The sequence below is a fragment of the Mustela nigripes genome, chromosome 6, assembly GCF_022355385.1.
Source record: "Mustela nigripes isolate SB6536 chromosome 6, MUSNIG.SB6536, whole genome shotgun sequence".
Classification (NCBI taxonomy): domain Eukaryota; kingdom Metazoa; phylum Chordata; class Mammalia; order Carnivora; family Mustelidae; genus Mustela; species Mustela nigripes.
The window spans coordinates 83,874,152-83,898,571 of record NC_081562.1 but is presented as its reverse complement, the minus strand read 5'-3'; the positions used below and the strand labels follow the sequence as shown (position 1 = coordinate 83,898,571).

Below are 24,420 nucleotides of genomic sequence, written 5' to 3'. Positions count from 1 at the left end.
GAGACCAGAAGTTCCCCAATGAAGTCTCTATGGCCTGTTTAGGGACCTGTAGGGCCATAATAGGGGTGGGAGGCCATCCTTCCCCATACTTAATGAAAAGAAACACTCAGGAAATAAATTGGTATTCAAGACATGATTTTAGTGTGAATTTAAACACAATGTGATGCATCGCCCAGGAGAATTACATTCTTTCCCTTCCTAATTATGGGCCCAACGGACTTATTCAATTCTACAGGTTTTAGGAGTGACCCCTTTGTATGGGTATGTGTGAGAAGGGAGCATGAGATGGCCATTCCTCCCAATGAGCTCACATATCTAGTTCTTATTACCCTGTCTTAGTTACCTCTCAGGAAGGCAAATGCTCTGGAAATATAAGGAACGTGCTTCAACAAGTGGCCAGAACAGAAATGCAACTAAGGCTGGGACTTGAGCCCAGTCCCATCGCTCCAGCCTACATTCTGCAGAAAAGACCAGGAAATGTCACCTGTGAATGTATCATATATGAGGCTGTAATCTGAAGAGGAATTTGCTAGAGCAAATTGACAAGAAATTTATTTTCAGAGAGTACTTTAGCCTGAAGATCAGAGGATCAAGAGCAGAGAGAAGCCAGAGAGCTAGCGTAGAAGTAGTCTTGACTGATGCAAACCTCTTGGCCTTGGGTAGAAGCAGGACAGGAAAGTGTTGTTCTTTTCTTGAGAATGTGTGTGGGAGCTGAAAGGTAGCTAGGATGACAACAGAGAATTCGTTTTCTTTTCTCCAACTCCTCCTCCCTCCCTAGGCCTGGAACAAGACTTGAACTAGGCAGGATCTTAAGCTGTTCAGGCTCAGGTGAGTGGTGGGGAGGCCCATCAGAATACACCCCTTTCATGGAGCTCTGTCTGAAGCAGACTCAGAATGGTGCCCAACAATATGGATTCTCTTTCTCCCTTTATCTCCCATTTTCTCCTCCATGCTACTTTCCTCTGACATGAAGATATAATTTCCTTTGAATAAGTACCCAGAAGTGGGATTACTGGGTCATAAGGTAGTTGTGCTTTTTGTCTTTTGTGTTTGGATCCTCCATACACTTTTTGTGAGAATTTTTTCGAGTGGTGACCGGGCCCCCTGTGGATAGATGTCATATGCTCCATGGAGGTTTTCTTATCTCACTTCATTGGGAGAGGATACTGGATTCAGAGGAAATAATGCTTCTCTTTTAGAAAATAAAGACCATTGAGATAGCTGGTGATAGCTCTTCCTGCCTCCTTTTCTGTTGCACAACTCTTTCTCCTGTTACGAGGATGCAGTGGAGCTGGGTTAGAAGGTAAGCCTGGGCTTCCTGGTGAACACCCTCCTGAGAGCTGCCTTCACTTCCTGGTTCTTGAGACTGTAGATGAGGGGGTTTAGCAGTGGGGTCACCACACTGTACTGCATGGAGAGTACTTGCTCCAGGGCTGAGCCAGATGCTGGGGTCATGTACCTTGAAGGGATTGGCACAAAGAAGTAAACTGAGGTCAGAATAATGGCCACAGTATATTGGTAGCCATGGTCCATCCCATACCAGACACTCTGCAGAGTCCTTAGAGCTGAATCAACTAGCAGTGGTAGCAGCATTTAGATATGACTGTGTGATCAGTGAGATGGCAGTCATTTCTATCTTTAATTGTCTCCAAACATGAGTTATCTTATCTTCCAAGAGCTGCCCTGAGAAAAAAGCAAGTTCTGTAGCACATCAAGTGCTGCAAGCTTGAATAAGACTAATAATAATTTCATGCATTTCTCTAGTACTTCATAGTCTTCAAAACATTTTTCTTAATAGTTATGATAAAGATGTAAGGATTTTTTCCCCTCTTCTTTTCCCTGTATATATAATTGTATGTTTTCATCTTATGAGGATTGTTTCTTGCCAAAGTAGATGTTCATTCTAATAATGCTGTCATTGTTCTCAACATTTATGGCTCTGGGAATTACCTTCAGTCACAGCATGTTATTTTATATAATGCTAGTGGAACAAAACATTTGTCCTTTTTTTAAAAAATTTTTTAAAAAAATTTTATTTATTTATTTGACAGACAGAGATTATAAGTAGGCAGAGAGGCAGGCAGAGAGAGAGAAGGGAAGCAGACTCCCCGCTGAGCAGAGAGCTTCACGTGGGACTCGATTCCAGGACCCTGGGATCATGACCCGAGCTGCAGGCAAGAGGCTTTAACCCACTGAGCCACCCAGGCACCCCAAAACATTTTTCCTTTTAAGTACATTTTTCTTCGGCTTAGAAAAGAAGCTAAACATGATAAATAAAGTGGAAGATAAACATGTTTTAAGCACAAGATTTGAATCCAAAATAATAAGGTTAAGTTTTGGGCTGCATTTTGTTGAGTCTCACTGGCAGTACTTCCCAAAGAAGCATTAATTTTTTTTTTTCAACAGGTCATCATCATTGGAATATTCCTTGTAGATTCTGCTGTGCTCTATTTAAAAAGATATTCAGGGGCACCTGGATGGCTCAGTAGTTAAGCATCTACCTTCGGCTCAGGTCATGATCCTGGGGTCCTGGGATTGAGCCCCACATCGGGTTCCCTGCTCGGCGAGAAGCCTGCTTCACTCTCTCCCACTCCCCCACCTGTGTTCCCTCTCTTGCTGTCTCTCTCTTTTGGTCAAATAAATAAATAAAATCTTAAAAAAATGAAAAAAATATTCATTTTACTGTCATTTTTCTTCATCTAATTTATCCCTGTTAACATTTCTGTGAAGTAGGTAGGGGCAATCTTAGTGTCTCCTTATGGCATATGAGAAAAATGAGATACAGAGAAAGAAAGATTTGTCTACAGAGTCAGGTGAGCTCCTTTTCCACACCTGCCTTCTTTTCAAGTAACAAACAGGTAAGAAAATTACAGAGCAATTTGTATAAATCTATCTCCAGTTCACTAGTAGACACTATGGGTCATTAATTATTCTGCTCCTAGTAAGTGAGGACTTGTCAGCTAGAGTTGTTTATGTTTGAGAGAAGTATGGTAAGAAAGAGTATGATGTTTTAAGTCAGTGAGACTTGGTTTATACTATGGCTCCATTACTAACTTGTTCTGGGACTTTGGAGAAATTACCTGGTTACTCTTGAAACTTAGGTGCCTTACCTGAAAGTGGAGTTAATAATATTTCTCTTGTAGTATGTTCCATACTAAAATTGAGCTTGAGCATTTAAAAGAAGCTGGTGTACTGTAGGTGCCTAAAGAAATAGTTTTAAATAAGCTTCAGAGACATCATCTTCCAGTAGGAAAAACAATGTCATCTCTTTCAAGAATGATATGTTTTATTGTTTTGGTTAGCACTGAATAAAAATCTACCAAGGGCTCTCTGATTTCCTTTTGAGAGGTATTAATCATAAGTTAATAAAGTAGAAAATCTCTAGTCCTTGTATAAGCTCATCTTTCAGAGATAGACAATTAAGACCTGAGAAAGAAAATGGATTTTTTTTTTTTTTTTATAACTCACACAGCTAGTCCTCAGGAGAGCCAGAACTAGAAACCAGGCTTTCTGAATTCCAGTACAGTCATTTTCCTGCCACTTTGGAAGACCAAGGCCAGTTAAGGGCAAGTGATATCCTACATTTACATTTAGGTGGTTATAGTATGACATACCTGAAAACTCCTGAACCATAAAAGATGGTGACCACAAGAAAATGAGAAGAGCAGGTGGAAAAGATCTTGCTCCGACCCATCGAAGAGTTGATTCCCAGGGCTGTCATGATGATACGAGTGTAGGAGCCCAGCAATAGGACAAGAGTGCCAAAGCCAAGGACTGCTATGGTGGTCAGGATGGAGACAACACTAATGTAAGGGTCAGAACAGGTCAGCAGGAGCACTGGGGGAAGCTCGCAGGCAAAACTGCGGACAAGATTGGGGCCACAGAAGTGCTGCTGAGCCAGAAGGATGCTGTTAACCAGGCTAGTTCCCATTCCTATGGCCCATGATGTTCCCACCAGGCCAATACATACCTTTTTGTTCATAGCCACCACATACAACAGTGGGTGGCACACAGCCTGGAACCGGTCATAGGCCATGACTGAAAGGAGGCAAGCTTCAGTGGCTCCGGAAAATATGACCAAGGAGATCTGGGTGAAACATTCAAGGGGGGATATAGTCTTCCACTTGGAAAGAAGGTTCTCTAGCAGTTTAGGCACAATGACTGAGGAATAGAAAGCATCCATGAAGGAGAGGTGACTCAGGAAGAAGTACATGGGCGTGTGGAGATGAGAATCAGTTCTGATCACCAGCAGCATTGTCAGGTTCCCCATCAGGGTCAGTAGGTAAATTCCCAGGAGGAGTACAAAGAGCACAGCCTGGACCTGAGGGTTGTTGGACAGTCCTAGGAGGACAAATGTCGTGACTGTGGTTGTGTTGTCAACTTCCATGGAGCATTTAAGTTCTCCTTTCAGAGGGACAAGAAGGGAAAAAAATTATCACATGGGTTATCAGTCTCGGAGCATGCCTGGGGATGAGGCATTGGGAGTAAAGCTTCATGGCTGATCCAGAACAGGTTGTGTCGCAGCCACACCCTTGTCATGTCAGACCTGATTAGTCCTTCTTGGCTCAGGGCAGGAAGCTATTGGCCAAGGTGGAGAAGGTGGAAGAGAATAATGTAGACAATTTGACTTAGAAAGGAAAGAGAAGAGAACAGGGATTAGACTGGAACAGGAACAGACTTCAGAACACTGAGAAGTTGCTATTCTCCAGTTCCAAAAGGAATTGAGCTCAAACCACAGGAGAGCTGACTGGCACAGTGAATAAGTGCTGAATATTTTGGCTGACTATCTGGTTGACAGACTGTAATGAATGAATGGTTGATAGGGGGTATAGTGATACCTAGTGACAGTGCAAGACCTTTCCCTGTCATGGTAAGTTCAATGGTAAGTCACTTGAAGTTCTCATTTTTTAAAAAAAAAATGGGAAAACTAGATGGTTCTAAAGTCCATTCCAGTTTAGAAAGTCTAAGGATTAAAAAAAAAGAAATTCTAAAGATTAAGAGACAATCTTCTTTGGGTATCACTGGTACTAAATAGAAATCCTTTCTCCTCTTCTGTGTCAATCCAAGCAGGAATGGTATGTGAGTGTGCTGATGTTATGGAAGCCTGGCAGGAGGAAGCCCTCGAAATGGAGGTGAGTGTTGTACACATCAGCTACTCCAAGGTCTTCCTATTCCAGGGTTTCTGTATTGTCCACTGATTTTTTCTGTAATCTCAGTAATTTACGGGAAAGTCCATGAAAAGTGTGCTATTCTCTGAGCTGGTAGTGGGGGACTTGGATAAATCCAAGTCAGACTTGGACCATCTTCTATGCATCACAGGGATGGTGAAAGCTGATTGAGAGAGAGAGAGAGAAACAGAGAGAGAGAGAGAGAGAGAAGAGATAAGAAAGATAAAAGAACACCAAGAACACCTGGTAAAATGTACAGTTATAGGGTTTGGTCTAGACCAGAACAAGGTAAAATTGTCACCTTTCTCTTTGATGGGTAACTCAGAAGGAGGTAAGTGAGGATCTGATCTCTATTCATGGCTTCTACACTCACGGTTTCCCAGAGTGGGTAGTTTTAGAAGATGGATAGGAATGAGAAGGGGATTTGTCTTCACCTGGGCACCCTAGGCCAACAAGAGATGATCTCCGTGGATGATAACCAAATGACATCCTTTCCAACACTGGAGCAAAAGCCTCAGATGTGGCTAGGGCTTCTGTGGGCTACCCTCAACTTTGTCCTTTCTTTAGAAGATTCAGGGGTGAAACTTCTGAGCAAGGAAATATTCCTGTTGTCTTTCTATCTAAGGGTAAGACTTCTTGACTCTGCCTCCCATATAACAATGGCCAGAGGGACTTGATCTCAGCTCTAGACCTTGGAGAGTGAGGGAACTCCCTAGAGAGGCCCTTAGAGCAGAAGAGCTGCTCTGGATGTGAATGAGGTCTCCAAGGGCCAACTATTCCTTCCCTGAATCACTCTTGTTTCAGTGGGTTGCATCATACAAGAGGGGACCCAGGGTGGCCAATAATGTCTAAAGATAAAAATAGAGAATTCTGAGGATTCCTGATACAAAAACTTGAAATTTCTTTCTTTCTTCCCTCCCTTTATCTTTCTTCCTTCTCATTTCCCTTCCTTCTCATTTTGTTATGTTAAAAATTGTATTTATGATTATACAAATAATATAATGATAAAATAAAATGAAAAAGATACTGAGGATACTTTAAAAATGAAAAAAAGATATTGGGGCGCTTCGGTGGCACAGTTGGTTAAGCATCCAACTCTTGATTTCTGCTCAGGTCATGATCTCAGGGTTGTCAGATTGAGCCCTACAGTGGGCTCTGCCTCCAGTGTGGAACCTGCTTAAGAGTTTCTCTTTCCCTCTCCCTCTGCCCATAACCCCACCCCCACCCCATGGCTCACTCTCTCTCTAAATAAAAAAAAAAGGTAAAAAAAGAAAAAAGATATTAAAAATATTTTAATTATAAAATAAGAAAATAAAAATTTATCATGTCGTCCAAAATTAATTATTGCAATTCAAATAAAATTCAAATAGATTAAAATCTTCAAAACAAATTTTTAATTGTGGTAAAAATGTTTTATTGTGAATACATTTAAGCATATACAGAAGCAAAGGGAATGGTGTATTGATGCTTCTGTATCCATCATCCAACTTCAACAATTATCAGCTCCTTGACTGCAACCCAGCTTTGACCACATGGAGCTGGTAAATGTGGTCCCTGTGTTCCATGAGCAGTCATGTGTCTAAGACATAGAAAAGTTCCATTACTGAAAGATAAAAGGGAAGGGCAGTACTGAGGAGGGATGATCAGGCTTTAGAATTTTTTTTTTTTTTTAAAGATTTTATTTATTTATTTGTCAGAGAGAGAGCGAGCGAGAGCGAGCACAGGCAGACAGAGTGGAAGGCAGAGTCAGAGGGAGAAGCAGGCTCCCTGCGGAGCAAGGAGCCCGATGTGGGACTTGATCCCAGGACGCTGGGATCATGACCTGAGCCGAAGGCAGCTGCTTAACCAACTGAGCCACCCAGGCGTCCCAGGCTTTAGAAATTTTTTTTTTAAAGATTTTATTTATTTATTTGACAGAGATCGCAAGTAGGCAGAGAGGCAGGCAGAGACAGAGGGGGAAGCAGGCTTCCCGCTGAGCAGAGAGCCCGATGTGGGGCTCAATCCCAGGACCCTGGGATCAAGACCTGAGCCGAAGGCAGAGGCTTCAACCCACTGAGCTACCCAGGTGCCCCAGGCTTTTAAAAATTTTTTAATAAGATTTTATTTATTTATTTTTAGACAGAGAGTGCTCTCCCACAACCGTGAGCTGAGGGAGGGCAGAAAGAGAGGGCAGGAATCTCAAGCAGACTCCACACTGAGCACAGAGCTTCAAGCGAGGCTTGATCTCACACCGTGAGGTCATAACCTGAGCTGAAAGCAAAAGCTGGGCGCTTAACTGACCAAGCCACCCTCATGCCCTGGAGGATTGGCCTTTGCCATGGATGAGGACTGAATGGTGAGTAATTACCTAGGAGATAACGAAGCAACAATACAGAGGGAACTTGGGCCTTTCACTCCAGACCACCCATTCATCTCTGGACTTAAAAGAAAAGTAATCTACTTTGATTGAGGTGCCGTATTTTGGGATCTCTTCTATAACAGCTTAACCTTTATCTTCCTAAAATAGATTTCCTAATCAACTCAAATTGTCTCCAGTGTCCCACCATCAAAAATAAAGTTGCAATAGCCCCCTTTCCTTCCTTTTGCCTTCAGGAGTGTATTTATTGTGTCTGAGATAATACATCAGGTGCTCTCTGAGCTACACGGTGTAAGAGAAAGTTTTCTCATTACAAACTGACAAAGAAGTAAAAAATTGTTCACAACAGCCATTTGAAGATCTGGTTCTACATGTTCAGAAATATGTCTGGGCTTAATACTAATGACAGAATTCTTAATCATCCAAGGCTGCTTTTATAACTTAATACAGATAATAAATTAGGCTAAAATGAACTGTAATATTTGGTAGGACCTTTAGTACACCACAAAATAAATTTTGATACATCAAAGAAGCAAGACTTGCAAGCAGACACCTTAGACACAACAGATCCTCAACTCTAAAGTTCTACTCTTGAGAGAATTTCCGTCTTTGGGGAGTCTCTCAGTCTCTAGTGGGTAAAGGCAGGGAGAAGAGTCAGCGTAGCATGCCCATGAAGTCTGTGCTGTGTATAGAGATGCACGGCCCAGGGAGAGGGTGCTCCTTCATAGAACATACCGATTATGTGAATTATGTTGCCTAGCACTGGGTCCATGGTCTGAATATCCTGTCATGCTCTGCCCTGTTGGTCAGATACCGAATGGCCATACTTCTAGTCAGAGGACCTTCAGGGTTGCAGTTTGTGAAAAAAATTGAGAGCAAAACCTTTGAAATAGATAAGCAGTTATTCCACTTGTCTTTGAGTAGATGGCTCCCTGACTGTTGATGTCCCAGAGGTAGATACTGGTGTGGCCGTTAAGCTTTGGTGGCTTAAATGGGTCATCAGATGGAAGTGCGATATCCAGAGGGAATAGACCACCATCGTATACAGAACCCAGTGGACCGTTCATATTTAGGAGGAAGATTGGAGGTTCCTTTCCACTTCACCATCAAGAGCCAAGCAGACACAGCTCATCATGTATATGTTGTCATGATGAAGAGTAACCAGTCTTAAGTACGAGAAATGGACAGCACAATTTGCTTTGTCATACACAGGCTCATTCTAGACTCACTTGGTATTTGAGGTGGTTGTTTGGGTTTGCTAACTGGCATTATCCAAAGGAAAACACACTCATCACATCACTATAACAGGTGGTAGTTTTACAAGGTGGAGTGAGGCCCCTCCAAGGTAAGGCTTCTGCCCTTCCCCAGAAACTGGGAGACAGGGGTGCTGTGTTTTCTGATAATTACATTTTGAGGAGTTGGTTCTCAAGTCCTTAAGGAACACATTACTGGTAGTAAAGCTGGCATGGGGCTTTTTAACTTTTAAAAAGATTTATGTACATTTCAAAGAGACAGAGAAAAAACTTACAAATTTTTTAAAGTAAATGCTCTAAGAAAAGAGAAGAGGGAGAGAAGCAGGGGAGTTCGCCTTTTAGTTTTAATTTGCACTTGCCCTTATGTCGTCCAATTTCTCTCCACCCTTGGGTGAAAAGGTTCATTTCTGGGGCGCCTGGGTGGCTCAGTGGGTTAAGCCTCTGCCTTCGGCTCAGGTCATGATCTCAGGGTCCTTGGATCAAGCCCTGTATCGGGCTCTCTGCTCAGCAGGGAGCTTGCTTTCCTCCCTCTCTCTCTCTCTGCCTGCCTCTCTGCCTACTTGTGATCTCTGCCTGTCAAATAAATAAAATCTAAAAAAAAAAAAAAAAAAAAAAAAGGTTCATTTCCCCACTGGGTTTCCTTTGTGCCTTTCAAAAATCAGTCCACTTGCTTTGTGTGGATCCATGTCTGGATTCGCTGGTTTCATAGTTCCACACATCTATTTTTTTGCTAGCCTCTTGCAGATGCAACACTGTGTTGTAACTTTATGGCCAGTCCCAAAATCAGATGCTAGAAGTCGTCCAATTTTGTTCTTTCTCAGATTCGTTTTGGCTATTTTAGTCCCTTTGCCTTTCCAGCTTCATCAGTTTCCACAGGCTAAGTATGGTTTTGAACACTTTTCATCTGCTGGAAGGGCCACCCCAGCACCCTCGGGAGGGCTTTGATGAATTTCCTCCTTCAGGCTGAGGCTTTTGTTCTGCAAGGGAGCTCGGGGAGCTGGGCCTGGGAGATTTATGGTGGCTGCTGTTCGCTGACCCCAGCCAGCCCAGGGGGAAAGCTTTCCTTAGTGTCTCCCCACCATCCTTTCCGTGAGAGCTGGATGGAGTTCCTGGGGGAACAGACTGCAAGAAAGTGGGAGCTTCCCTAGGACCGTAGCCCTCTGGAGCCTCAGCGCCTCTCACAGCTCACATCCGGCCTCCAGCAATCTGTCACCATTTCTAGTTTAATCTTTCTCCTCCTTGAGATGGCACCAGCAGCTTCTGTCCCGAGTAAGCCAACGCTCAGGTCTCCCGTCTCCCTGCAGGCACACTCTTTTCTCCAGATTTCTGTGTGGCCAGCTGCCCAAGACAGCTCTCTGATGACTAAGAGAAGTGGTTGACTTTGTCTGTCTAGCTTTTTTCTTATTTTAAGAGTGGGAGTGATAGTTTGCCAGCCTTCTGCATCTCTGAGCCCAAACCAGAAGTCTGAGTTTTTAAAGTTTTTTTTTTTTTTGAAGAGTTTATTTATTTATTTGACAGACAAAGATCACAAGTAGGCAGAGAGGCAGGCAGAGAGAGAGGAGGAAGCAGGCTCCCCGCTGAGCAGAGAGCCCGATGCGAGGCTCGATCAGAAAATTGCAGCTCTTGTTGCCAGGATGTCTTTTATTTTACCGTATTTGAATCTCTTTAAATGCCCTCCCCGTGTTTTCCTCGATTGTTTCGGTCCGTCTATCTCCTTGCACATTTTTTTATGGGGTTGTTCTGATCAGCTGCTTGATGCTTACCTCTCTCTCCCTCTGTACTGTTTAGTTTGCTCATTGTGGCGAAGTCCGGCTGGTTGAGTTCTGTAAGTGGTGACAGTCTCCTGACAGAAGGCAGTCTGTGCCCCTCCCACTCTGTCCCCACATCTTCTCCCCATGCTACAACCACGTTCAGCTCCGGGAGAGAGAGGCGTGCACACCTCTCCTAACAGAACTCCCCTGGGCCCTGAGCCCCCTGGCCCAGCTTCCCAAAGGCTGTAGCTGCTGCTCAGCTCAGGAGAACCAAGAAATTTGAATTTGGGATTAGCATTCCATGGGACATGTTCAAGCTGCCGACTCTGTACATTTTTGTATACAACACATTGAATATATTAATGGTCAGCTATCCTGTATCTTTATTTTGCCTGTCACTGGTCTAATCCATTAAGTGTCACCGCTTAGTGCTCAGAAAGAAATCTATTGCTTTCACTTTCAAGTTTCTGTAAGAACTTCCTTCACGTTCTTGAGCACTTATAAAGCATTCTTCCTCCAGATAAAATTTCCCCAAACCCAAATATCTTCTACTTTTCCTTTCTCAACACCCTCAGTGGTCTCTTTGGTTATGGGGTTAGGCCAAAATAATCCTAGCTCATTCAGACCTCACAGCAGAGGTCTCTATCGCCAATTGGCCATTTCTCCCTATGGCTCATGAGAAAGCTTCCCAGCCATCATGGCGGCCTGCCTGCAGACCTCATACTTCCTATTCAGCTCTCACTAAAGGGCAAGAGGGCAAGAGAATTAAAAAAAAATTAATGACAAGAGTCAGACACATTTCCATCAGTAAAGAAGACTCCAAGGATCCAAATGACAGATCTTACAAATCTATGATTTGCAGGAAAAAGATACAATAAGACAACAGCATTAAAATAAAGATATGCATCACAGCCAAAGGCTGCCTCATAGCAAGGGGAGAGGACTGGAGAGAGATCACTTGTCTTCTCTTCACAAGGCCAAACAACACATATTTTCTCTCTTGGTTAGAAACCATCAACATGTGTGTGAAACACTAGAACCAGCTCAGACTGGGTATGGGTGACACGTGGCTTCCTTGATCCAGCCCAGTAAATTAGCTGCAGCTGCACGAGCCATTGCCACAAAGGTAGCAGCCATTTGAAGATCCAAGGTGAGTCCAACCGTGCCCTCAGAAACAAGCCGACATTCTCCTCCACTTAGTGCTGGTCAAGGATGGGGACTTTGCCCCTTGGTCTAAAATTCTCAGTAGCCATTTCAGCAAAGGCGGAACTTCGGGGGGCTGCTTTTAACACACTGAAAAGTCAAAATTCTTTTCACTCATGTATCCCTTCTTTTTATGTTTTCTTGCCCGCCACTGTTAATTTGTCCTACCTTTTTAAATAGTAATTGGTCTTACAGATGTAGCTATTTTATCAGGGGATGTCCGCTCCCGTTCCTTTGGTTGAAGCGCCACCTCCTGGCCAGAGAGGGCGAAGCTCAACCAAAGGAGATTCTGAGCATTCATTCATTCATTCATTCATTCATTCATTCATTCATTCATTCATTCTTCATTTATTCATTCATTCATTTATTTATAAAGATTTCAAACAATGAATTTTGGAACACTGAAAAAAATAAAATTAAATTGAAAAATATTTTATTTACTCGACAGACAGAGAGTGAGAGAGCGAGCGCACAAGCAGAGGGAGTAGCAGAGAGCCCATTCACGACAGTGGGATTATGACCTGAGTGGAAGGCAGGCACTTAGCCAGCTGAGCCACCCAGGCGTCCCTCTGAGCTTTTATTTTTGCTAACCCTGAATGCTGCAACCACGGAACTGAATTTTTGAGCTCCTGTGGTCTTTCCTGCTAATCTATTTTGCTAGATCCTGAGGCTTAGGTTTTATCATTTTCAGATTCCACTGGAAAGTTTATTGTCAGTAACTGCTTCCAAAGCATGTGCTACTTCAAACCCGGGGTGACTTGGCAACCATCTGGCATCAATGATTCATTTCTACCGCCTTTAGCAGAAACATTGTTTTTCTATCTAAATAATTTAGCCATATTTTTAGTTAAAAGTGAGTCAGGGAGTAAACTTCTAATTCCCTTTCTCATACCAACTGAACAAATGGCAGCAGTTAGGGTTTGTTAAAGGACTCTCACAGGACCCCAAATGACAATGCTTACAGATCTATGGTTGTTGTAGAGGACACAGCATAGCAACAGCATCAAGTAAGGATAACCTCACAGCCAAAACCTACCCCACGGCAAGGCATCCAGAGACACCTGACATAGGCTCCCATTGTCCTCTTTCTGCAATGCCATGGCAGGACATACTTCTTAGATCAGGAATCACTGATGGGTGCATGGAACACTCTGGAACCAGGGAGGCCAAAAAGGTTCTAGGACTGTCTTGTACCCTGTTGATCACATAGATATATTCTTGCTATGTAACCAGCCTCAATAGCAGAGGTCTCACTGAGACCAGTACAAGCAATCTCATTGTGTCAATAAACAGTGCTGACACACTGGGATAAGGCACCTCAAAACTCACCTTGGACCAATGGATAGACACAAAGTAACATATTAGCCAGTACATTTCATACTGATTAATGATCAGGGATCAGTGCCATGCAGATATGTCTCTTACCTCAGTAAAAAAGTTTAGGCCAATTTCATGTGTGCTGGAGTTAATTCTCACAGCACACTTTCCTTATTCAGTATTAAACCTCTGTCAAAAAGCACAATACTGGGGCGCCTGGGTGGTTCAGTGGGTTAAAGCCTCTGCCTTCAGCTCAGTCATGATCTCAGGGTCCTGGGATCGAGCCTTGCATCGGGCTCCCTGCTTGGCGGGGAGCCTTCTCCCCCACCCCCCCACCCCCTGCTTCTCTGCCTACATGTGATCTTTGTCTGTCAAATAAATAAATAAAATCTTAAAAAAAAAGAGAGAGAAAGCTGGGTTTTCCTATTAAAAAAAAAGTACAATACTCCATGCATTCTGGATGTTCACAGGAAGCCTGATGGGTGAATCAGTGAATGAAAACACAATTTGCAACCCCAGGCTTTGGCTGGGTTTTATCATTTTCTTTCCCTTTCTTTTCTTTTCCTTGAGCACATGTTTTCCATCTTAAAGAAATTTGGACAGTTAATCACTCATTGTTTTTAAGTGAAGTGTTTCTGTTCTTTCACCACAGTTAGATCATAAACTCCTGGAAGGCTGGATATTTTAAATTTTTCATCCTTACCTCTGCTTTCTAATGACTCCAGTCTTCCAGCTGGGCTCTCTGGTATGTATCTTATCCATGCTACATAGTAGATATCAACAAGGAACTGATTTCTCTACCCCACGGGCATGCCAAAGTGTGGTCATTGGCAAAACGTGTACTTAAAATTTCCTGGATCCACAATGTATTCTTGGTGAATATTTATTAAAAGGAAATTAATCTCAGTCTATCTATATGTTTGGATTATATATCATTCTAGGAATAATAGATACACACTCTCTCTACATGGTATCACTGAGCCTTTAAAATCCACAAGAGATATATATATGGTTATACTTATTTTGAGATTAAAGAAACTCACGGAAATTAAATAATTTGTTTGAGGTCACTCAGGTGTTACATGTTTGAGCAAGGATTTGAAATAAGATCTGTTTAAGATAAAATTTTGGCTCATTCACATAGCTATCATAGTGTCCCAAGATATTTCAGAAAGCAGAGCAGGTCACATGCTCCAGCCATAAAAGGGAGGAATTCTTCTTTTCTTTTAGTTCCCTTGTTGACATTTTAGAAATTTCCCTCCTGTTGCTTCCTGGTCAATCAATTCCTCATTTTATTCAGTCTTGACCTTCTAAAATTTTATAATGCAGGTTAGATATATCCTTATTAGAAGATTGTTTTTAATTACATGATCCTTGTTTTCCTTGATATTACTTTTGTTTGACTAATTTGTTAAGAACTCTAAAATCTGTATAAAAGTCTTCTACAATATTACTCAGCCACCTAAAATAATGGAATCTTGCTATTTGCAACCATGTGGATGGAGCTGGAGGGTATAATAATGCTAAATGAAATAAGTCAGTCAGAGAAAGACAAATATCATATGATTTCACTCATATGTGGAATTTAATAAATAAAACAGATGAACATAGGAGAAGGGAAGGGAAATAAGATGAAAACAGTGACGGAGGCAAACCATAAGTGAGGCTGAACTTTAGAAAACAAACTGAGGGTTGCTGTAGGGGAGGTGGGTGTAGAATGGGGTAAATGGGTGATGGGCATTAAGGAGGGCATGTAATGTAGTGAACTTTGGGTGTTATATGCAAGTGATGAATGATTACCTTTGAAACTAATAATATAGTATATGTTACCTAAATTGAATTTAAGTAAAAAATTAAAAAAAAACATATTTTTTCTTCTTGATGATGCATAATAATGTCTCAAATAGGTAGTATGTCTCTGAAAATATTCTTCTTGGAGACCATTATTTAGTAATACATGGAGGTTTAAGACTATTGGATACAGCAGAAATACTCATCAAAAGCACTTAATTTTTTCTTTTTTTCCATGAAAGTGTTAGCATGACCATTTAATTCTCATTGATTTGATTAAAAGTACCCATAAATACGTTGAAAAAAAAAAGTCTCCTGGGGTACCTGGGTGGCTCAGTGGGTTAAAGCCTTTGTTTTCAGCTCAGGTCGTGATCCCAGGGTCCTGGGATTGAGCCCCGCATCAGGCTCCCTGCTCAGCGGGGAGCCTGCTTCCACCTCTCTCTCTATCTGTCTGCCTGACTCTGCCTACTTGTGATCTCTGCCTGTCAAATAAATAAATAAAATCGTAAAAAAAGTCTCCCACAATTATTATAAATTTGTTAATTTCCTTTATTATTTTCTATAGTATTTTATGTTCTGTGACTTGAGTAGTTAATGTTCAGTCATTTTATCTTCTTTGTGCCATATAGGTATCATTGTGGTTGTACCCATCTGAATTTGAGAGTAATATTCTTACAGTCAGCACATTTTTCTTGAGCATTTACTACTTGACTACTGTCCTAGATTCTTCAACTAATTTTTTTAATGAACATATAATGTATTATTAGCCCCAGGGGTACAGAAACTAATTTTTTTTTTTGCTTCGAATTCAATTTTGACTGAAAATGAGACCTTGACAGCTACTTTCCCCTATGCATTTTCTAGTTTAGAAGTTTGAGCAATTTTTAAAAACTTTCAACCTTTGTGAGTCACTTGCAAGTCTTGTTTTAAGAGTATAATTTCTTTAAAAGATTTTATTTAGTATTTATTTTTAAAGAGAGAGAGAGAGAGAAGGGGGGAGAGGCAGAGGGAGAGGGAATCTCAAGCATGTGGAGCCTAACCGGGGGCTCAATCTGGCTATCCTGAGATCATGACCTGAGCCGAAATCAAGAACTGGATGCTCAACCGACTGAGCCACCTAAACACCTTGAGATTATAATTTTTATTGTTTAAGACAATAGATTTCTTTAGTGTAGTTGAGACACAGTGTTTACATTAGTTCCAGGAGTACTGCATAGTGATTCCACAAGTTTATCCTTTACAAAGTCTTTATTTTTGAAGTCTTAATTTTGTATATAACATATAGTTCTCATAACCCAATCTTAAAATCTTTTCTTTTTAATTTGATGACTTTACATTTCCATTGTTGTTGTAATACATGGTTATTGACGTTTTCTGCAATGCTATTTAAAAAAAATTAAAAAAAATTTTTTTGTGCTCTCGTGGTGCTAGTTTGTTTTCTATCTTTTTTTTTGTGCAAGAGTGTCACTCTGTCCTTACATTTCCAAAAACTGGTAGATACCAAATGACAGTGTATAATATGTACAGAAGAAAAAAGAGGGGACCCCAAAATTCTGTAACAAGGCAAATTTTCATTCATATGTACAGTCAAAATAAAGAGACTTTCATTTTTTTAAAAAAGATTTTTTATATTTATTTGACAGAGAGAGAGAAATCACAAGTAGACAGAGAGGTAGGCAGAGAGAGGGGGGAAGCAGGCTCCCTGCTGAGCAGAGAGCCCGATGTGGGGCTCGAACCCAGGACCCTAAGACCATGACTTGAGCTGAAGGCAGAGGCTTAACCTGCTGAGCCCTCATTTTTTTTTTTTTTTTTTTTTTTAGAGAGAGAGGGTGGAGTGGGGGACAGAGGGAAGGGGAGAGAGAGAATCCCAAGCAGGCTCCATGCTGAGTGTGGAGCCTGACATGTAACTCAAATTCATCACCCTGAGATTATGACCCAAGTTGAAACTGAGAGTGGAACACTTAACTGACTGAGCCACCCAAGCACCCCTAAAATAAAGAGATTTTCAGATATGCAAGGTCTTGGAATATTTTGCAATAGCCATTCCTTAAAAAAAATTCTAGACAAGTGCATATGACAACTAAATCAAAGCAGAATGAAAGAAGAACTTGGGGCGCCTGGGTGGCTCAGTGGATTAAGCCTCTGCCTTCGGCTTAGCTCATGATCTCAGGATCTTAGGATCGAGCCCCACATTGGGCTCTCTGCTCAGCAGGGAGCCTGCTTCCCCCTCTCTCTGCCTGTTTCTCTGCTTATTTGTGACCTCTCTCTGTCAAATAAATAAATAAATAAAATCTTAAAAAAAAGAAATGAGGAACTCATGAATAATGATCAGTAACACTCAAATGGTGGCTGTTAATGTTCTAGTGCTTGATCTCCCATTTCATTAATCCTCATGCTAACTATACAGTGTAGATACTCTTGTTCTCCCAATTTTATATCTAGAAAACAGATACAGAGTAGGTAAGCAGTTTGTCAGGATTATAAAACTTATATGGGCAGAGTCGGGATATGAACACAGGCATCGCGGCTCCTAAGACTGTGTTCATAGCCATTATGCTCTGCTGGGCAAAAAGGAAGTAGAATGGGGGAATGTGCCATCAAAGGGATGCCAGTGAGTAGTAAATAAATTTAAACGTAGAATGAAGCCTAAATAACTATAGATTATGATTGAATTTAATTGATTCGACAGCAACTAATATAAAGACAATAGTATGTTGATAACATCTAGGGACAAAAATTTCAGAATGTCTGGGGCGCCTGGGAGGCTCAGTGGATTAAGCCTCTGCCTTAGGCTCTGGTCATGGTCTCAGAGGCCTGGGATGGAGCCCCACATCCATCCGGCTCTCTGCTCAGCGGGGAGCCTGCTTCTCCCTTTCTCTCTGCCTGCCACTGACTACTTGTCATCTCAGTCTGTCAAATAAATAAGTAAATTCTTAAAAAAAAATTCCAGAATGTAAAAACAAACAAACAAAAAATCCCAAAACAATGGAGGAAAGAGGTTGAAGTGGCAGAAGGAGGAGAGATTTTTTTTTTAAATTTTATTTATTTGTTTGACAGAGAGAGACACAGAGAGAGAGGGAACACAAGCAGGAGGAGTAGGAGAGGGAGAAGCAGGTTTCCTGCCAAGCAAGGAGCTGCATGGGTTGGCCTGGTGGTGGGTATTAAAGAGGGCACGTATTGCATGGAGCACTGGGTGTTTATATGTAAACAATGAATCTTGGAATGCTACATCAAAAACTAATGACATACTGTAAGGGTGACTAACATAATATAATAATGATAAAAAAGTTGAACTTCATAAATACATATTTAAGACGAGTTTAGAATGATAAAGAAGGAAAAATTGTCTAAATATTATGAAGGACAATAAAATGCATAATTTTTAACAAAGTAGATCAGCAAGACAAAATTAATAAGGATGACAAAATAAAGTACATTGCTGATTAATTCAGGAGATACAACATCTGTGACCTCTACGAAAGAAGTGGTGCTGATGGTGCGAAGGGGTAGAATTAAAAATAGACCTTATATCTAAAGAGCTAAATAAGATATGATTTTATGTATTTTATTTTTTGTTGGCAGTATAGCCAGGGAGAAGGTGGTTTAGGGCTCCTTTCCAGTTAGTGGTCCAGAATTCTACCTGAGGTTCAAGCAGTTGGCAAGGCAAACTCATCTGCCACACTCTGGGTCCTTGTTCACTACCTCACATAGTGCAGGATTTTGCCCAGTGTCCGTCTCACAGCCGCCTTCACCTCTTGGTTCTTTAGGCTGTAGATGAGGGGATTCAGCAAGGGTGTCACTGCACTGTACTGCAAGGAGGAGAGCATATCCAGGGAGGAGCCCGATGTGGGCATAAGGTAACGAATCAACCCTGAGCCAAAGAACAGGGTCACTGCAATGAGGTGGGAGGAGCAGGTGGAGAAGGCCTTGGTTCTGCCTGAGGTGGAGCTGATGCTCAGGATGGTGGAGACAATACGGGCGTAGGAGAAGAAGATTGGGAGGAAAGTTCCAAGCCCATGCAATAAGATGGAGCAGATCAAGATGTCAATATTGATGGAAATATCAGAACAAGATAGAGGGAAGAGGGAGGGCAGCTCACAAGTATAGTGGTGTATGGTTTGGGCCTCACAGAAGTCCAGGTTAAGAGCCAAGAGCAAAATTACGACTGAATTGAAAGAGGCCAGGCACCATGAGATGAAAACCAGCTTCACACAGAGCTGGCTGCTCATCACCTGGCCATAGAGCAGTGGGTGGCAGATGGCAGCATAACGGTCATAGGCCATCACTGAGAGCAGAAAGGCTTCGGTCCCTGCAGTGATAAACACAAAAAACACCTGAGTCAGGCAGCCCTCTACCGAGATGGTTTTCTTCTCAGACAGAAGGTCCTTCAGTAGCTTGGGCTCAGTGACTGAAGAGAAACAGAGGTCTAGGAAGGACAGGTTGCTCAGGAAGAAGTACATGGGGGTGTGGAGGCGGGCATCAGTCCTGATCACCAGCAGCATCATCAGGTTCCCCGTCACGGTCAGGAGGTAAATCCCCAGGAAGAACACAAAGAGCAGAGCCTCGATGTGGGGGTTGTTGGACAGCCCGGTGAGAATAAACTCAGTGATGGTGCTGTGGTTCCTCCAGGCCATTTGTGGAGGGGGTTTCCCTGGATAAAACAGAAGTAGAGATGAGATCTGTCATCATTCCTCTTACCCTATATCCCTCCCTGCTCTGCCTTCGCTCTGTTCAGACATCTCTAAACTGCTCTCACTGTATATCAGGAAGAGCTTTTATCCTGTTTGGTTATTATCGATTCTGGGTCACAGTCTTTGCATATTTCAGAGAATCTTCTTCCTCTTTTATAGGGATAACTGGAAAAAAGATCTCTCTGGTTCACCTACACATTCATTGCATTTAGATTCTACTGCATTCTTCCTCGAGTATCGAAATCCTAAAAATTCTAACACATATTCGCAGGGGTCTTAAACCTTCTTTCTTCAATTTCTCAATCATAATTTTTTGTTCAAAATTATCTAATGGCTCCTTACCAGATTTGATCTCCATTAGGCAAAATAGGTACCATTCTTACCTGGTTAATAACAAAGATTATTAAAAATTAAATTAAAATATTAAATTTCTTTTAAGATCAGAAGAAAAAGTGAATATAATGCAGACTGGATTATAGTCATCTCATAAACTGCAATCATAAAGTATAAATTTTAGTGTAGTTTTATGGAAAATGGACCTAGGAAGGCAGAAGTGACTGGGGCCCATGAAAGTCTTGTGTCCTTGATCATTACTTCATACAGAGCATTTAATTTTAATAAGAGCTTATTAAACATGGAGCACTTTCTTAAACACTTATCTAAATTGTTTCAAGGCAGCTCTGTGATTGGATAGGGAATTAGTAGCCCCAGGGTAAGGAATTTTATCCCCATTTTACCTGTGAGTAGTCTGATATTAAGGGATAGATATTTTGTAATGTTATGTTGACAACAGCAGAAGAAAGAGGAAATAAATTACTTTTTTTCCCTTCTAATTATAGCCCAATGTCTAGGCTTAGTCACAGTGATGAGGAACAAAAATTTTCTTACTTGGACCTTTAAATTCTTCCTCATCTGCCCTTAAAGTTTCAGTCATTTTGGCTTCTTTTGATACCAGAAAGGTCTGTTTGCTTCTGTGTCTCTGCTCATCTTCTTCTCTGTATATTTTCCTCTTAATTCTACTGACCCGACTCTCATGGACCTTCCAATGTCACCTATAACTTTGACTTTTTCCTTTTACCCCGTCCCAACTGCTTCCTCCTTGACTCACAGCTGTCTGTTCAAATCACTGGGCCACTCGTTCTCAGGTGCCTTATGTCATAGTCTGAATTCTGTGTTTGTCTCATGCGAGATATCTTTCTCACATGTGAGAATATGTGAGATATTTTTTTCCCCTCCCAGCTGTGAGCTCCGTGAGAACAGGGACCACAATTTGACAAGGACAATCACCATTAGCTTCTGATTCCTCTCAAATTTCTGTCTGATTATTTTGGGAGCCTCTCTGTGGCATCTCCTGTGCGCCTCAGACAAGACTTCATGACTGCCTTCTGCACAGGCTCATTCCTTCCTCCATGGGCCCCCATAGCACTGGCCCCTGTGGGGAGCACTGTTGACATTGTTGTCTACCATTGCTGCTGGCCCTCCCACTCAACGCAGCATGGAGGGCACTGCTGCTGAACTTGAAGGATGTCTACACAGAGCACACCGTCTCATGCTGCTGCTCATCCTCTTTCTAGTGGTCTCATATTGGTAAAACCCACAAGCACTGTGGCTACCACTGAAGAAGCTGTTTGTGTTGTTAGTGTGGACATGTTATTCTTTTATGGCTCCATGAGGGCCAGATGGAAAAGGCTTATAGTTTTCTTATGAACAATGTTTCTCTCATCCTCTTGCTCTGTCAGCTGTGTAACCAGGAGGACCAGATGGTGAGCCATTTAGATTAATGATGACATTAAGAATCACTTTGACCCCTAACATCTTGGACTATGTAGTGAGTCACTGCCCTATGTGATGATTCCTTCCTCAGTTGGACATTTGAGGCTAATTTACCCAGATTCTGTTTTTGTCTGCCAGTCCACTGTCTGATTCCATGGTAAGCTTCCGTATCATAGAAATATTTAATCTTACTGATCCAGAATGCCCTGCCTCTGACCCTTCAAGCTTTGCCAGGAATCCATGTACAGACACTAACATATATCATGAAATGCTTAAATTCTGATCCCATTAACAAATCCATTAGTCCCACCTCAGTCCATCTCAGACTCAAATCTGGATTACCTGTGTCCCAGGACAAGTAGGGCAATGTTCTCCGTTATGTGCCTGTAGGACATGAGCTTCGATCCAGTGATGGTGAAGCACCACTGGCTGGAGAAGTTACTTTTGAGGATCCTGCAATGGGCAAAAATTGCAGATACCAGTGAAACCAAACACTATATCTGAATCTATACAAACCAAGCAAAATGATAAGTGGAAGCCATTCTTCCCAGAGATCTCTGTATTTCAAAATATGTATGGATGTGGCTCTCCTGAAAATCGCCTCCATTCTTCCACTGTCACTCACAAGGAGCCACAAGTGGCTATTATGTCCACAGGGGCTTCAAGCTCTCATCTGAGGAACTCTGTAGCATTTGTGGAAAATCCTGTTCTCCCCTGCCCTACATCCACATATTGCATAAATGAAGGCAACAGCTACTTCTCTCTTGTGATTTTCAAGTTGTCACAGAGAAAGGAATCTCCCCTTCCCCCACCATTCGCTGTCCTTACACAATTCATCAACTTGATGCCTGAAACGTCTTTCTTGACCAGGAATGATTATTTCCATTTAAATCCTCGACCAATTAAGCATGAAAATAAAGTGCACTTGCAGTCACTCTTGGGAAGGGAAGATACTGGCTTCATTTAATCCTGAGCTATAGTGGACTGAAGGCAGATGTAGGATATGGATTGTGGAGAGGACACAACTAAAAGGAAAGACAGGGAGACTGAGGAGAGGTGGGAGCCACCACAAGGGGAGGATTTTAGCAGTGTTTTAGGTGAACGCCTGTTCCAGCTTTTTGCCAACACAGACATGTCATATCCATCAGAGACCTGGTAATGCAATGAATATCTCCTTCAAAGAGATACAGCAGATTACTGGCTATGTTCATGACTTTGTGCCTTTCAGGAGGTTAAAGAAAATCAGCATATTTTCCAATCCAGCTGTTAATACAGCAAATCACAGATTTATGTTGGGGACTTAAGGATCAAGCCCAAAGTTGAGAACAATTCTGCTGGAGCTATGATCTTAATTACCCAATCTTGCCCAAAGAGGAAGCTATTTGACAGCATGTTTCCATTAAATGAGAGTGTCTTTAGTGTGTGTACAAGTGCTTTGCACACTGGCTGCTTAAAGCCATCTTTGGAATGAAGAAATGAAAGAAGGGTGTGTGCAGAAGGTCAGACTGGACAAGGAGGCTCCAGGGATCCTGTGAGCTGGGCTGTGCTGTTCAGACCTTAAGTGCATGCGGGAGGAATCTGCATGGGGGAGAAGGATGTCAGCCTTGGGAGCAGGAGGGACCTAAGACAATCTTCATCCACTTGAAGTGGTTCTCAGAGCTGCCTCTCCTCTGCTCCCTTGGACCATTCACAGTGTTACAACGTGACTAGTTCTCAGGTGACTTCAATACCAAGAACAAGTCTACGGTGCTTCTAACAGTTTGTACTGAGCAAGCAGGAAAATACGTGGCTCTGATGGTGTAGTCCCTATCTCTGATACCCTTGTTTCATCGCAGGTGTCTGCTTTTTGCAATCTTTTGGGATCCTGAAGCACGAGAGGATTGATGCGTAGATTTTAAATTGTCACTGTCCTCAGTGTGAAGCAGGGAGGGAACGTGTCCAAGGCAGCTGGAACTAATGCACCATTCAGACAAACAGAGATGGAGTCCCATCCAGGGAGATGGTCTGCCAAGGAGTGGGATGTTCCCGCCTCTAGCTTAGGGACAAGGAACGGGTGCAGCAGGAGCTTTAGGACAAAGGATCATGAGGTAGAGATGCGGGAGAGGATAAACAGCAGAAGTGAAGCGTACAGAGAACTTCACAGGCAGAGAATAGGGGGAACCACCAGAAACCCAGAGAAGATTTTACCATTCTCCTGGCTTTTCTTGGAAGAAGCAACTCCACATGTTCTGTGTTCCCCATCACAAGCAGATGCTTGGTAGGTAAATCCTGGTAAGAGAACCCCTGTCACAAGCATTTCTTTACAGAGTACATGGCCTATTTTCTTTGCCATCAGTGAGTGAAGGAAATTAGAATAGTTCCAGCTCTGGAAGCAATGGATATATCACAGCATCAGGTTTATTCTCCAGCACAACTTACAGGAGAGTGGTGTCATTCTGCAATGGAGGCCACTATATGGAAAGACAAGGAGACCTTCTCTAAAGAAGCTCCTATTCTGAAAAACAGGCACCCATTTCGTGAATTCCTTCTCACATGATCTCAGGTGCAGTAGTGAGCCTGGTCTTCCTTCATTCCATCTGTGATTCTGAATCCTCTTCTAAGAGCATCACTGAAAGAGAGAAGATTCCACCAGAGCCAATCAGAAGGTTCTTTGGACATAGGTAGCTCTGGGCTGGGTCAGGGTCCCCCAGAGGAAGCTGGGCTGCTGCCCTGTATTCCCTGAAGTCCCAGCCTGAAGTCGAGCTCTGGACTCACTAACCACAGTTTGGACTTAACTAGAAAGGTAAATTTAGTGCACAAGGGTTCTCTCCAGGGCGGTATTATAAGTTTCTGAATTAAGGCAATTATTTAAAGCCTAGAAGACACTATTATTAGGCTTGGGGGAGGCTGCTTAAGATCAAGAAAATAAGAAAGAGATTTAAAGGAAAACTTCTGGGAGATGGACATTTTCCTGATATCATCAAAGCCCTGAGAAATCATGGAGGGAGCTGAGCTGAGACTTATTAGTGACTGAAGTCCAGTCTAGTGGACATTTGAGTTTTCCTTACTTCTCCAACAGGACCATCCACTATAATAACGAAAAGACAGGAGATAACTCCACCCTGGAATATTATTAAC

General features: G+C 42.2%; 2 protein-coding genes across 2 annotated transcripts; both read right to left on the bottom strand.

Annotated features, from left to right (window-relative positions):
- Nucleotides 1-1,296: 1,296 nt before the first annotated feature.
- LOC132020329 (olfactory receptor 8S1) lies at nucleotides 1,297-4,387 on the bottom strand. Its single transcript, XM_059404509.1, has 2 exons — nucleotides 3,615-4,387; nucleotides 1,297-1,459 (listed from the first exon to the last, which is right to left on the bottom strand). The coding sequence occupies exons 1-2, from the start codon at nucleotides 4,385-4,387 to the stop codon at nucleotides 1,297-1,299; spliced, it is 936 nt and encodes a 311-aa protein (XP_059260492.1).
- Nucleotides 4,388-18,537: 14,150 nt separating this feature from the next.
- On the bottom strand, nucleotides 18,538-19,473 carry LOC132020680 (olfactory receptor 8S1-like). The gene has a single exon (XM_059404824.1). It carries the CDS (start codon nucleotides 19,471-19,473, stop codon nucleotides 18,538-18,540), a length of 936 nt encoding a protein of 311 aa, XP_059260807.1.
- Nucleotides 19,474-24,420: the final 4,947 nt, after the last annotated feature.